Source organism: Solea senegalensis, linkage group LG12 (genome assembly GCF_019176455.1).
Source record: "Solea senegalensis isolate Sse05_10M linkage group LG12, IFAPA_SoseM_1, whole genome shotgun sequence".
Taxonomy (NCBI): Eukaryota; Metazoa; Chordata; class Actinopteri; order Pleuronectiformes; family Soleidae; genus Solea; species Solea senegalensis.
In genome coordinates this window covers 9,610,187-9,624,128 of record NC_058032.1, presented here as the reverse complement: position 1 = coordinate 9,624,128, position 13,942 = coordinate 9,610,187, and the positions used below count along the sequence as shown (strand labels likewise).

At 40.2% G+C, this 13,942-nt stretch overlaps 2 protein-coding genes across 2 annotated transcripts; both read right to left on the bottom strand.

Annotated features, from left to right (window-relative positions):
- Positions 1-2,840: 2,840 nt before the first annotated feature.
- On the bottom strand, positions 2,841-5,122 carry slc25a5 (solute carrier family 25 member 5). Its single transcript, XM_044039669.1, has 4 exons — positions 4,943-5,122; positions 3,599-4,085; positions 3,362-3,502; positions 2,841-3,258 (listed from the first exon to the last, which is right to left on the bottom strand). Exons 1-4 carry the CDS (start codon positions 5,051-5,053, stop codon positions 3,101-3,103), a joined length of 897 nt encoding a protein of 298 aa, XP_043895604.1. The 5' UTR covers positions 5,054-5,122; the 3' UTR covers positions 2,841-3,100.
- A 913-nt stretch (positions 5,123-6,035) lies between these two features.
- On the bottom strand, positions 6,036-12,735 carry slc25a43 (solute carrier family 25 member 43). The gene is made up of 5 exons (XM_044039711.1): positions 12,294-12,735; positions 9,953-10,194; positions 9,695-9,867; positions 7,110-7,244; positions 6,036-6,601 (listed from the first exon to the last, which is right to left on the bottom strand). Exons 1-5 carry the CDS (start codon positions 12,563-12,565, stop codon positions 6,389-6,391), a joined length of 1,035 nt encoding a protein of 344 aa, XP_043895646.1. The 5' UTR covers positions 12,566-12,735; the 3' UTR covers positions 6,036-6,388.
- Between the last annotated feature and the right edge of the window lie 1,207 nt (positions 12,736-13,942).

Here is a 13,942-nt window from a genome sequence, read left to right as displayed (position 1 = left end):
AACAGGTTTGCTTATTCAGTATATGATGACCTATTCTAAGATGTACATATAGCCATTATCATATTTATTATACTGATTAAGTTGCAAATAAACACACAAACAAACAAATACACACCCACTTTTATGATTATAACACCCGTTTCCTGCTCTTTAGATTGAACAGTCTCTGGTGACGCTGTAACTGATGGAAATTATTCAGCATATGTCACAGCGTGCCTGAGCAGATGCTGAAGCTAATTTGGGAAAAATATGAAATGGCATTGACTTTTATCAGCACTGTCATAATTCAGAATTAGGAAAAGCAGTGGCCACTCAAATGTCACAAGATGGCGCCAACACTGCTTCTACACCAAATCCAAAACAAAAGAGAAGGCCAAACAGCTTTCTGCAAGTAATAATTACACAGCATCACAGCTGGCAATCAAAACACTGATCAGTACAGTATACGGGATAAGGAATGTGCTTTTGATTTACTTTTGAGAATATATTCAACAGGAAAAGTAACTACAACATGTGTCAAAATGAACACAAGGATATTATGAAATTGCAAAGTAAGAATTCCACGTCCATTTTCAAACTAGAAACAAGCCTTCAGTTTCTTTCCTTTTACACAGATATTGTAGTAGATTCCTAAACATGGACTATGGTGGCAGTATCTAACCGCATGTGTGTATTTTCCTCAAAGCACTGACGTCACTCATTCTAACAGCTGAAGTTATGCAACAGCTCGTCTGACACAAAGCTTTTTTTAAAGCCTGTGTGCAGAACAGCTCCAGTGACCTGAGACCTGCGTGTGCTCACTCTCACTTACGATAGAGTGCCTTTTTAAAATGTAACCCTGACTTTTTCACCTATTCTAATTCTGCATTTGTACTTAACTATAATCTCCTATTTAGATAAAGATACTTAACAGAAGGGAACATTTCAATATGGACCTTTAACATCACACCCGATAGCGATAGATAGATAGATTTTAAAAGAGTCAAAGTAAAATCTGTGACTATAATGAGAGCCATTGTGTCATAGATAGTGACTATTATTATACAGAATCAGGTTTTTTCTGTCCCCTTTTGTAAACACAATGACACAATCAGTCCATGACATTTACTAGAATGCTGACAGGATGTTTTACATGACTCATCCACTTACTGAGGTCACCGTCTAATTGACCTTGCCCTCCATGGTGCACTTTAACCGCAGGTGACCAGACAGACTTAAGCTGCACCTCATATCTGAGAATGTGCCGACAACACGTGTCAAATATGTGACCTCAGCATTCTGTATCTACAGCCACACAGACTGACAGACGGAAAAGAGCGTAAACGGCTGTGACTTCTGTTGCCTCTGATTCACTAATCCCTGTTGAAGTTGTAATGGGGCAGCTGTGGATTAACTACGTGCTACCTGGTGACAGGGTCTGCTGGGAATGGATGTCTCAGAACAGTATTAAAACAGACTTCCCTGGGGGTCAGGGGTCATGTCCAAGACTTTATAAATCACAGAGAGGAAGATTAAAGTGAATTACTCAAGAAATCTGATAGAATGAGGCTATGTCCTCCATTTAAGTGAAGTGTCCACAAAGCACAGTGAGTGTCTACATACTGCTGCTGCCAAGCTGTGTGCACTTAAAGCTCACATGATCACCACATTAATCTCGCTCACACATAAAAGCTTCAGATGAACACTTTATTGGCAGTTGCTTCATGTTTTCCTCTAGTACTTTACCCACATTTAACTAAAATGGTATAAACTAGAGCAAACGTAATTGAAATTATAGTATAAATAGAGTGAGGGACACATTTGTTACATCACTGACATATTTATGACTTTGGCTCCTTTGGGGGAAGATTTGGTTTGAGGGCATGTTAGCCTACATGGAAAAACCTAAATGTTAACATAGTCTTATGGACTCCAATTATGTGGTGACACTTTCAATAGAAGTAATTACAGCTACAGTGAAGAAGGAATCCTGTGATATTTAAAGATTAGGAACTACACTGTCATCAGTCTGTATCCTGGATTACTAAAGAGTTTTCCAGTAATACATATTGTGACAAATGGCCTCTTCACCAAAGCACATTATTCTGAGATGGAGGTTTCCCACACCTCATACATTAATAAAGCATGACCATGTACCGAAAATCACACTAATGTGAACACTACACATACACTGCTCATTCTGAATAGTTGTGATGCAAGTATAAAATTTCCCATAACAGTTTCATACTTGGAAAAAGACTTTAAAGTGAAGCTGGCGCACACTGGTTTCAAAAGCAAATGGGCCATGAAGTGCACAATGTCCTGCCTGTGGAGGCCACATGTGCCTCTTTATGGACGGTAATATCAAATGTCAGGAGCAATTCAATTTGCGTCACCTCTAAAAATACACAGCCCTACAGCTATGAACTATGAACCTATATAACCAATTATGACAGCTCAAGGTTAAAACACCAACTGAGGTTGAAGAAGAGGCTTTGCAGAAAATCAAAAGCATCTTCAGAGGTTTGGAATAATCCATTTGCTACAGGTGAGCCTGGATGCTCCTTTGCTTTGCTGAATATCAAACCAGCAATACACAAAAACTACTAAAGCTCCCGACGTCCTGTCTACTAGCCTGTAAATAAGTCTCCCGTTAAAGATTTGTCAGCAGGTCAACTTTCTCAGCTGATTTTGGCTTCCAATCAAATACGTCTTGCAGCTCAAAGCTTACATTTCACACAAGAGGCTGCCAAATGATCCCTGGAGCGGTCCTGCGCAGTCAGGACTTGCAGCTACCCTCATGTCTGCACGGTTACCCCCCCTTACATGGCATGACATCATAAAAACCAGGCAGGGAAAAATTCACTCAGTAGTTTGCCTTTATTTTCTCTTCTGTTTCCTTCATGGTTCCTGTGTTCAGGGAATGACATTCTGGTAAAGGGGCAAAACAAAAGCATTGGCCAAAAATACAGTGCATAACAGGTCCCCCCAGTACAACTAGTAAAAAAATACTAGTTGGTCCCTATAAATATAGAACTGCTGTTGCATCCAAATGTACATATTTTACAGAACTTCACAACATGAACAGTGGACATACAAAAAACCCCCCTCCCCGACTACTTTAGATGACTTTCTTAAGCTCGTCGTATATGACGAGCACGAAGGCACCGCCCATGCCTCTGAGCACGTTAGACCACGCTCCTTTGAAGAAGGCCTTGCTGCCCTCGTCACGTGCAATCTTCTTCCAGCAGTCAATGGTGCCGGTGTACATGATGTCAGCTGGAAGGAAAACACATTTACAAAACGTGCCTTTATTCTAGTAACAAAAACAAGAAAGTCAGATGTTCTTATCAACCTCTGCAGACATTATTACAGATATTACCTCCTTTGCGGCCAGACTGCATCATCATACGACGACGGACGGTGTCGAAGGGGTAGGACACAAGACCAGCGACGGCGGTCACAGACTGAGCGATCATCCAGCTGACAAAAATGTGCGTGTTCTTGGGGTCTGGGAGCATGCCTGCGCGAGAAGAGTCAAACAAAGTTAAACCTTCAAAAGGTAAGGATGAGAAAGCAGACATAAAGCGTTTGCAGTGTTTGAAAAATGAAAACGTACCCTTTGCGGTGTCGTAGACGCCAAAGTAAGCAGCTCTGTAGATGATGATGCCTTGTACTGAAACGTTGAAGCCCTGGTACAGACCCTTGAGGCCGTCAGACTTGAAGATCTTCTTCAAGCAGTTACCCAAGCCCGAGAACTCGCGCTCGGCTCCGGCTTTGCCTACGTCAGCCGCCAAGCGCGTTCTGGCGAAGTCGAGCGGGTAGACGAAACAGAGAGAGGTGGCTCCGGCAGCGCCACCGGACGCCAGGTTACCGGCGAAGTATCTCCAGAACTGTTTGCGCTTGTCCACGCCATCCAGGAAGATCTTCTTGTACTTGTCCTTGAAAGCAAAGTTGAGGGCCTGAGTGGGGAAGTATCGGATGACGTTGGCCAGGTTCCCTCTCCAAAACGAGAGGAAGCCCTGCTCTTTGGGGATACGGACCACACAGTCCATGATGCCCTTGTAGTGCTTGTCGGCGGTGATCTGTTTGCTGGCATGTTGCACCTGTAATCAAACCAGGAGGGAAGAGGTTAGTGAAGGCAGGAAAAGACAAATCTGATTTCTTCATCTGCCGTTCACCAAGTACACACACACACTTCCTGTGATTCTAATGCGTCTCCCTGTCAGAAAACACTTGCGTCCATGTGTCAGAGTACAACTCTTGATGGCACTTGTGCCACAATTCACACCTCCTCCCTCTTCTCCCCTCCCTCCCTCCCTCCCTCCGCTCCTCCTACTACTGCAGCAGTAGCAGCTGGTGCTGGGTAGAGACTCACTGATGCAGTGGAAAACCATGGCGCAAAAATACTTACATTGACCTTGTCTGTTTGCAATCAAGGCCTATGATACACCTGTCATGGCACATGAGCACATGTGAAGAGCAGATAGCCAGAGGACTGTAGTTTCTGCCTCAGAGAACAGAGCTTTTTTCTACTGCATGGTGCATTAAGTAACAAGTATAATGCTTGGTCACTCCTCATCTGTGCTTCGAAGGGCTGGTTGGGTTAATTTCCATTACTATGTGAATAAAATATGTTTGGATGGTGTTGTGTGGTACATTTGAAATCTTTTAGACACTAAATAATGAACTGAACTTTAATTATATTAGTTTGCAATTGGAATTTCAGTGATAAAAATAATTCTTTAAATAGCTTACAGAGCTTCTACTCTTTCTAATGCACCATATTTACATGAATCTTGTTTAAACCAAGTTTAGATTCACGTTTTTTTTCACTTTATAAGGAGTTTAATTTGCAGCAGACATGTGGTGCAGATGCAGCTCTGGGCTCACTTGGCTGCCAGGTGTTTGCAAATGAAGAAGATAGATAAATAAAGGTGTAGTGAGATGAGAGGACACTGACCTGCAGCAGAAGCTTGACTCTCTCGATGGGAGCTACAGCTGTTTTGGAGATGGCTGCGGCGATGCCGCCAGCCAGAAAGTCCTTCGCGAAGGAAATAGCCTGCTCACTCATCTTCAACTCGTCCCACTCTCCCTCGGTTTGGGTTCGCCGGTGAGGTTAAAATGGCCGAGTCCAATTGAAGAGACAGGAGATTTAAGGAGATCGAGCGCGAGAAAAAACGTGAACTGCGCCTCTCTCGCCTCTCATTGGTCAGACGCGGGGTCGCAGCGGTGGACACAGCGGTGGTGGGCGTCCACGCTGTCCTTCACTTGAGACTTGTCTGTCTGCCTGTCTGTGCCTCATCACTGACACGTGTCAAACTCACTTTTAGTTTTAGTGAGTTTGGCGGAGTTGCGTCGCGTGCCTGCACGTGTCACAGCTGAATGTCATGTTGATACATTAAAATGTTGGGGTCCCGTTTATTGACTGAAGGTCATGTCAGAGGTCAGTGGGTAACAGCTGAGGCTTAATAAGCTCCTGTGGGTAAAGGTCGTCCCATCTGTCAGTGCCCTTTAGTGTCACTTTGTTCCACGTGTTAATATCCACAGTCCTCAGAGTTATTTAAGATACTTTGTTTTAATAGTAAAAGTCTGCACACCGTAAAAGTGCATAGAAAGGACATAAATACATGCCATTTCCTTGCGTACCCTCTTTGTATTGGCAGAACGGTCTTTGGCCGTGTGAGTGGCTCGTTTAGTAATATATCTGTCACATTTTTAGCAATATCTCTTGCATTTCTTATCCAAACAATAAACCCAAGTTTGGCGTACATGTTTGAAACAAGCGGTTGTTGAAAAAACAGTAAACAGTAGAATAAGTTTGAATGTTTAAGTAGAAATGTCAATATCACAGTGTAAGTAAAACTAACACTTTAACACTAAATACACAGGATAATGATGTATTCATGTGCACATCACATCACAGCCAGTGTTTGGCTTTTATTTAATTACTTATAAACTACAAAACCTATGAGTTTTCACTAGTGGACTACAAGTATCGCAGCGAATGGACAAATGACCTGATGTTTGTGTGTATTGACACATACAGACACATATTTAAAAAAGAAACACTTTAATGTCATAAACACATTTCATCCATGATTTTCCAGATCCCACTCACACTTGGAACGTAGAGTTCATTGTACTGTAAAAATATAATCTCTATAGTATGGCACTATTTGAGGCACATGTTATACAGTATTTCTGGTTAAAACAGTGAAATGATGTTTTCAAAGAGGTAGACGGCTGCTGACGATAAACAATAACGTAAATGCATGTTATTTGCTTTTATGGAAGCATTAATCCTGAAATACAACCCTTTTGTGCATAATACTGTACATTATATCCACTAAATAGTTAATAGTTAATAGTATCCACACAATAACCACACGTGTGGTCACGTAACATTTCACCAGCGGTTTCCAATGGACGACTCCCCTGAGCCAAAGTTCCGGTTTTTCAAGTAGCGCTTCACCTCCTGCAGCTCGTGCGGCCCGAGGCTCTGGTCCACCCCCGGTGCGAGCTGGGAGCTCAGAGGCGAGACGATGTACCCGTTACGGTAGAGGCAAACCTGCTTACACATCTCAAAGCAGGTGTAAAGGAGGCCGAAACAGGGGACAATCTGTGAAGAGATGACACCCAATGACCTCATCAATGACCTTGATGATGAAAAACAGTTCAAAACAATGGAGAGTGTCTGTTTTACTCTTCCTTTTTAATCAACCGTGAACTTATTTAATTCATTTTAATGTATAATATAATACCCGTTTTACTTCCTCTTTAAAGCTATGGTCACAAAGAAGATTAGAATCTGGTTTGGGTTTTCATAAATCATTCTGATTGATATTCTGGTTTACAGACGTAGTTCCACAGCTAGCATAAAGTAGCATAAAGTTCAAGAGGCAGACCTCGCTGGTGATATTTCTGTTACGACTCACACTCTGAACATTGCTTTCCGTGCCCCACCCCACCCCCCCGGTATTCACTTACCCTTTTGCAAAGGCTACAATCCTATCTCCGTCATACAGACACCAATGTGACACGGCACGTGCACTTATTCCAGCTCCTATTGGCTCAACTGTATTCTGTAATCTAGCCAGGGGGGGGAGAGTGACAGATTAAATATATACCTTTATGATGTTGGCTGTCAGACCGTTCCACAACGACAGTACACCCTTGTTCTTGACAACTTGAATGAAACAATCGATCATCCCGTTGAAATGGACGTCAACGCCACCGCAATGTGGGAGGCGGGCACTCTGAGCCTGAGAGAGGAGGAATAAAAGTGAAGGGTTATGATGGTGAAATGGTGCAATAAATATGAAATAAGTCACCCTTGTGACCTTTCTTTACGGATTTACCTGTGATGAGACTTAGTTAACTTTCTAAAGCAGCTGATCAGAATCATGCATGTTTAAATTGTGTTTCTCAGTATAAGAGTTAGATTTCGTGTAGCGAAGTGAAACAGCTGCAAACAGACACAAAGAAGCGCCCAGGGAAACATCAACATATTAAGTTAACATAAAATAAAACAAACAAATTAAAAAAGTCAAAGATAAAAAGTTAAGATGAAGCAAAACGGACAGGATCAACACAGTAGATGACGTTTAAAGAGTTTAAAATGCAGAATACTGTAAGCGAGTTATTTTTTTGTTGGGATTTGAAGGCAGACAGGGGCAGACATTATTGTTCGGATGTGATGCGCTTCTTCACCCCGCCCGCCCCTGCAGCGCTGTACACAAACACTCCTTCAGTCAGGTCTGATTTTTTTGAGTATTCTGCACATGAAGACCAAAGAGAGGCAGAGTAAAAACATCATCAAACGATATGCACTGCAGCTTGAAACATAAATATTTAATATTATTTAATATGGTTAGATTAACCGCCACAATTATGAATAACACCGTATGCAACGACAACAAAATCGCATTTCCGCCAGTCCATGCAAAGTTTCCAGAGTTTTTATGCATGTTAAACCCATCAAAAATGACCGGAAAGCCACATAAATAACAATAATAGTAATCTATTATTCTAATAGTAATCCTGGTGTTCATGTTTGGGCCCTAATTGGGGCAAAAATGGGGGATAATACTGTAAGTGCCACTTTGACATAAGAGATGGAAAGTATGGTGACATAAAAGTTCACAAGGCTCTCCATGTGTGCAGCAGTCACACCGTGTCCTGCAGGCTGACTGTCATGTGACACAGGAATGTAACTTTAGATGCTTTCAAGGTTCCCGACGAGATGATGTGGCCGTGATAGTTATAAAACTATTCAAACGTCTTTATTTGTCGGGGAAAACGTCGACCTCGCTGCTGGGTTAAACAATACTCGGCTTAAGTCATAACCCTAAGCTTCAGCAAACATCCTCAGCCGTGTTCTTGTTATCTATTCTCGGACCGGCTTTTAAAGTTTAACTTTTTTTAAAGACGCGCACACACACACACACACACCTGAGCTGAGTCGTTACCTAAATAAGTGAAACACTTTTGTCTTTGTAGAGAAAAACTAATGATATCAATGGTGTGATGAACAGGGCGCACACAGTCGCTCTGATAGTTAGTGACTATCTTTAGAGAACTTATCTATAGCTTCTGCAGACCCAGGACACGTTCACATTCCCAGCTGCTGTTGAATCTTGTGGTGGTTAATAATAGGCCGATAAAACCGGATGTAGAATTCTGTCCTTTGCGGCGCCATTGTTCCCCCGTGTGTCCTTTCTAACATGAAGGCACCCTCTGGCTGGATTAAAAGGGCTGTGGTGCAGAGAGATATGCTTTCTGATGACCAGGGTGATGGGTTCACAAAGTGTCCTGACGTTAAAAAAATTTAAAATGGGTGGGAACTCGAACCAGCAACCCTCCAATTACATGCCAAGTTCTATTTCCACTTGGCCATGGGCTGCCACAAAGGATTTAATTCAAGAGCAAAGATGGGGAAACTGCTGCTGTTTAAGAATAACAACTTTGCATGTTCAAAAAGTTCAGTGACTTGAGTGAGTGAGTTTAGGGAAATCAAACTGCCCCCTTCTGGACAAAAGGTGGTAATACAACCAACAATCTGCTGCACTAAAATTGGAGCAATGTCTAGTTACATTGTGTTTAATTATTGAATGTAAAAACACAGTGTAAAACAGTAAACTGCATTGTAATAAATTGTTTGATAACTGAAGATGATTACTGAAATTAAATATCATATAATCTTCAATCAACAATTTACCCGAGAAAGTAGGTGAAGTTTATTTATACAGCAAGTGCTTTATAATAAAATAAATACAAGAAATATTAAAAGAGACATAAAAATACATACAAAAATCGGGTCAGAGATGTAAGAGGGAATAAAGCTCTAAAAGTAAGAGCAGGACTTTAAAGATGTACCGTAAAATGAACAGTTTCACAGAGGAGTGATGCTAAAACTGCTGTGTCGTGATCTCTCTTGCAAGTGTTAGTTAAGCGGCGTGCAGCCGTAGTAGTCTAAACGAGAAGAAATAAAAGCGTGAGATCTTAATTTGGCAGTATTCCTCAGTTGTAAGAAGCAGTATCTCACTAGTTGTCTCGAGTAATGTTCTGGGTAAAAAATAACACCTACTAAGTACCCTAGCATCCAATCAAAATCATACTTAATGTAGTCAATAAATGTCCACGCCAACTTATTTTCCCATTTCTGTATTTATCTGTGTTTGCTGCTTTGTTTCAAAAAGGGTCAGTGACTCACCTGCATTTTCCTTTTTACTGTTTCAAAAGGGTAGGAGAGTGTCTGAGACACTCCTGCAGCCAAACAGCCGCTGATGAAGTTCTGCAGGGGAGAGAAGCGAAAAGGAGGCTCCTGCCAGATTTTGTCCAGGTTCATGTAGACCGCATAGCAACCGATGGAAAAGGGGAATGCACCTGAAGCAGAAGAACAGAAACACTTTAATAATAGGCGGACATTTAATGTGCTGGTCTGTAGACGCCGATATGCGATAACACACACCTAGGACAGTGAGGGAAAAGCCCCTGTAGAGCGCGAGAAGCCCCTCACTCCTGTAGATCTTTGACAGAGTGTGAACCACACCCATGTACGTGGGCTGCCTGCAGTTCTGAGCGATGAGCCTGGTCTCCACCACCTCCAGCGGGTACGTGGCCAGAGCTGCGACGACGCCAGCCAGTCCACCGGCGAATATGGCTCTCCACTGAGAGATGAAGCCCAGTTCATCCATGTGCAGGTGGACTATCCTGCACCCAGAGGAGGGGAAACATTAGTCACTGTTAGAAGAAAGAGAGACGGTTTTTGAAATTGTCTGGAATAAAAACATATTTTTACAGTTTATTTCGAGTCTAAAACTACACATGTGGTGGTTCCATATGAAGTTTAAATTTGATGCAAACTGAAAATCATGGATTTTGGATTGTGATTATTAGTTCATTACTTGGCTGGTATTTTGAACACCATCATTCCCTGAGGCTTTTAGAATCAATGAACATAATACATTTACTCCTTCAGAGTTTAACACTGGAAAGAAATAAAGAATAAGATTAAGAAAACGTAACAGATACAATATATACAGTATATATATACACACACGTTTTTGAACATACATACTATTGCACTACTCAAATCTGTTCTTCTTACATAGTCATATTTGTCTACACTTCGTATTTTACATTCTATGTTGATTTTGTTTTGTTTATTCATTATTTGTTATCTGTGAAATGTGAAATATAAAATGCAAACATGGCATATATGACAATAAATGTAACTGAATCATACGCAGAATGTGTGAATGTACATAGAGAAAAGTGAACAGAAACACTTTTATAAAAGTAATGATGCTGTAAAAGCCCACAGGGTTGATAAGAGCACAGTTATTTCTTCTATAACGTGAAGACTGATAATGCAGTGTACAGTGTAAAACAGTGGTTAGAGTCCATACATGTGCTTACAGTCAGTGAGACACATGTTTACACTCAGATGCAGCTTCACTGCCCTTCACTTTCTACACACAGTAGATAACGAATTTATGACACTACACCGGAACCATGTTCTTCTATGCTCTGTTGCTTTTCTCCATCAATGTTTTGTCCTGTAGTAACCCTGCATATATTATAATGTTTATGCCCTCAGTTTAGCCTCGCAGGCAGCACTTTCCTCTCATGCCGATGATGCCAAGTGTCAAACACCAGTACTAGTCAGTAGTTAAGACAATATAAACCATATTTTTCATATTTTATTCCCCAATTACGGTCAAAACAATGGTGGAGAACCAAAAGGTATTCTATTTCTACACTTCATTTCAGGATGAGCCGATACAATACTCATCGTCAGTCAGAAACTGGCCAAAATCACTGGATCTGGTGTCAGAAAAAGACAAAAGCAGAAACCAATATGACCCTAAATATGATGTAACGCTTAACTAAATAATGGAAATATGTAACAAAAAGAGACGTACGTCACCATGTTGTATGTTTCGGGAAATGGCGGCTTTTAGCCTGTTAATAAAAGCATCTGCACAAATGTCATAAGTTGTAAGAGAGGTTGTGATATAGGACAAAAAAAGTGGCACTAGGCCAAACCGTAACATAATAAGGTAAATTTGTCAGTTGAGAGAAAAAATATTCTGCAACTATTTATAAATCACTGCTTTTTAATGCACAGTGATAGACTGTAAAACATTAGAATTAACTAATTTGATCACGAGATGACACTGTCACAATTGCTAGATTAACAGATTATCCAAAATTAAATGTAAATTCCATAAAGCTATTTTATTTTGTTCTACTAGTTTCATTACGACATATATATGTATATATACATATATATGTATATATACATATATATATACACATACATATATACATACATATATATATATATATACATACATACATGCATATATATATATGTATTTACATATATATATAATTACTTCCAGTATTCAGATTCTGGTCGCTGTTGACTGCCTGTGAGACAAAACTGAGGGAAACCTTCCACAGTGAAACATCGACTGAGCAGTTCCGGCTCGCTGATTGGTTCAAAGAGAAGCTGCGCCCGCCTTGTTCAGTAAAACAGGAAGTAATGTTAAGCTACAAGGATGAAATAAACCATTTAAACGAAACATTGTATCGTTATTTCATCGTGTTCATCAACATTAGTGTGTTAAGTTTAACAGAATATTACAGATGTGTTTGTTTTTAATACATTTAAAACAAACTTCCCAATGTCAGCTGAGTCAAAACAAAGTAACCAGGTAATACAGTAAGATAATAACATCCATTGGCAACACGACACGAACCCTCTGTGTTTTTATTTATTTTCAAGCGTGAACTTGACTCACTTTCTGTACGTTGTGAGGTGAAGTGCGTTGTAAGGAAACAGCCGCAGACAGGAGGCGAGGTTTCCTTTCCAAAAGCCTCGAAGTCCTTCATTGTTGTAGACGAGGAGGAAACTTTGACAAAAGCCTCGTTTACTGTGGAAAGTTCCCACTTGGCTTTTGATTTTCACCACCTCCAGTGGCGACGTGACCGTCCTGCTGAAAAAACCGGCGAAACCGATGCACATGAAGCCCTGAGAGCCCGTCAGTCTGTTGTCCTTTTTCACCGAGCCCATCACTCTCTCTATTCCCTGAGATTATTCCAGATTATCCACCAAGAACACCTATTGTTTGTTTGTTTTTTTGACGAGGATTACAGACATCTAAATATAGACAGCCATGAAAACATATCCGTCTGTGACAAACTCACGTCACTGTGTGTGTATGTGACCATGAAGCTGAAGTTACTTCCCAGTAACACCAGAGGGCGCTATTTGAGAAACAGTGAGAACCAAAATCCACAGTCTGGTCACATCTTTTATATTCAACGAAAGGAAGATGCAGTCTTGTATAAATTACCTTAAAGTAGGCTAGTTAAGTATCTTACCAGAAAATGACTTCGGCAGAAATTGCAGTCACTTTTTTTAATAATAATAAATATTATATTAATATAATATTAAACAAGTAAAAAGTAAGGATTGAGCCATGGTAGCTCAGTGGTAGGGTGAGTTGTCTATCTACTGAGAGGTTGTGGGTTAAATTCCTTGAGAAAGACACTTAACCCCATGTTGACGACTTTTTCTGATTTTATTTGGTAGTAACGAGTAACAAAAACAGTTAGTGGATATGTAGTGGAGTAAAATTAAAATTTGCTTAAAACATGCATGAATTTTGTACTTAAGTACAGCAACAAAGTATTTGTACTCTGTTATATTTACTGGGTAAATTAGCTATGTCACATCAGAACAATACAAACACTGTTACCCTGTGTATGTAAATGTGTAAATTATTTGTATATAAATGTATGTTAGTAAAAGGTAAAGTACTGAGAGACATGGTGAGCCACAGCCCATCCTTGTTGCCTGTTTGTAATTGTAGAACCTTCCAGAAAGCATACATATGTATAATATATAACTACAATTTAAAAAAAGTATTATTTATTTGGCAAATAACAAACTGAATTCACCCTTTTATACTCAAAAAATGGCAAAGTTAAAAATAAACATACTGCAGTCAGACTTCCAGTGCACTCAAGTATACAAACGTGTTATTATTTATCAGTGAACTGGTTGAAGTAGCTGAATAAACCATTCCTCTAATGTAGGTGTTACGAGTGGTGTGTGTCAATGTTTCCATAGGTGGCGCCATTGTCCAACATTTTGACTTGATGTGACAGTGAATGATGAGTGTCAGGATATCCCACTCATGAGATGTCATTACTCAAAATACAAATTTCGGATAACAAAATGAGGTTTGCATCTCACCAGAAGTGCAACAAGCAGAAAGTGCAAGAATATATGAATATAAGAATAAGATTACATTTATATATATATATTTGTACAGAAGTAGATTAAAAAAACAAATAAAAGTGGTTTGTCTTCATTTATTCACTCGTTTATTTATTTCATCCACAATGTTTGCTCCTGTTTTCTTTTAAAAAAAGCTCTTTTAAA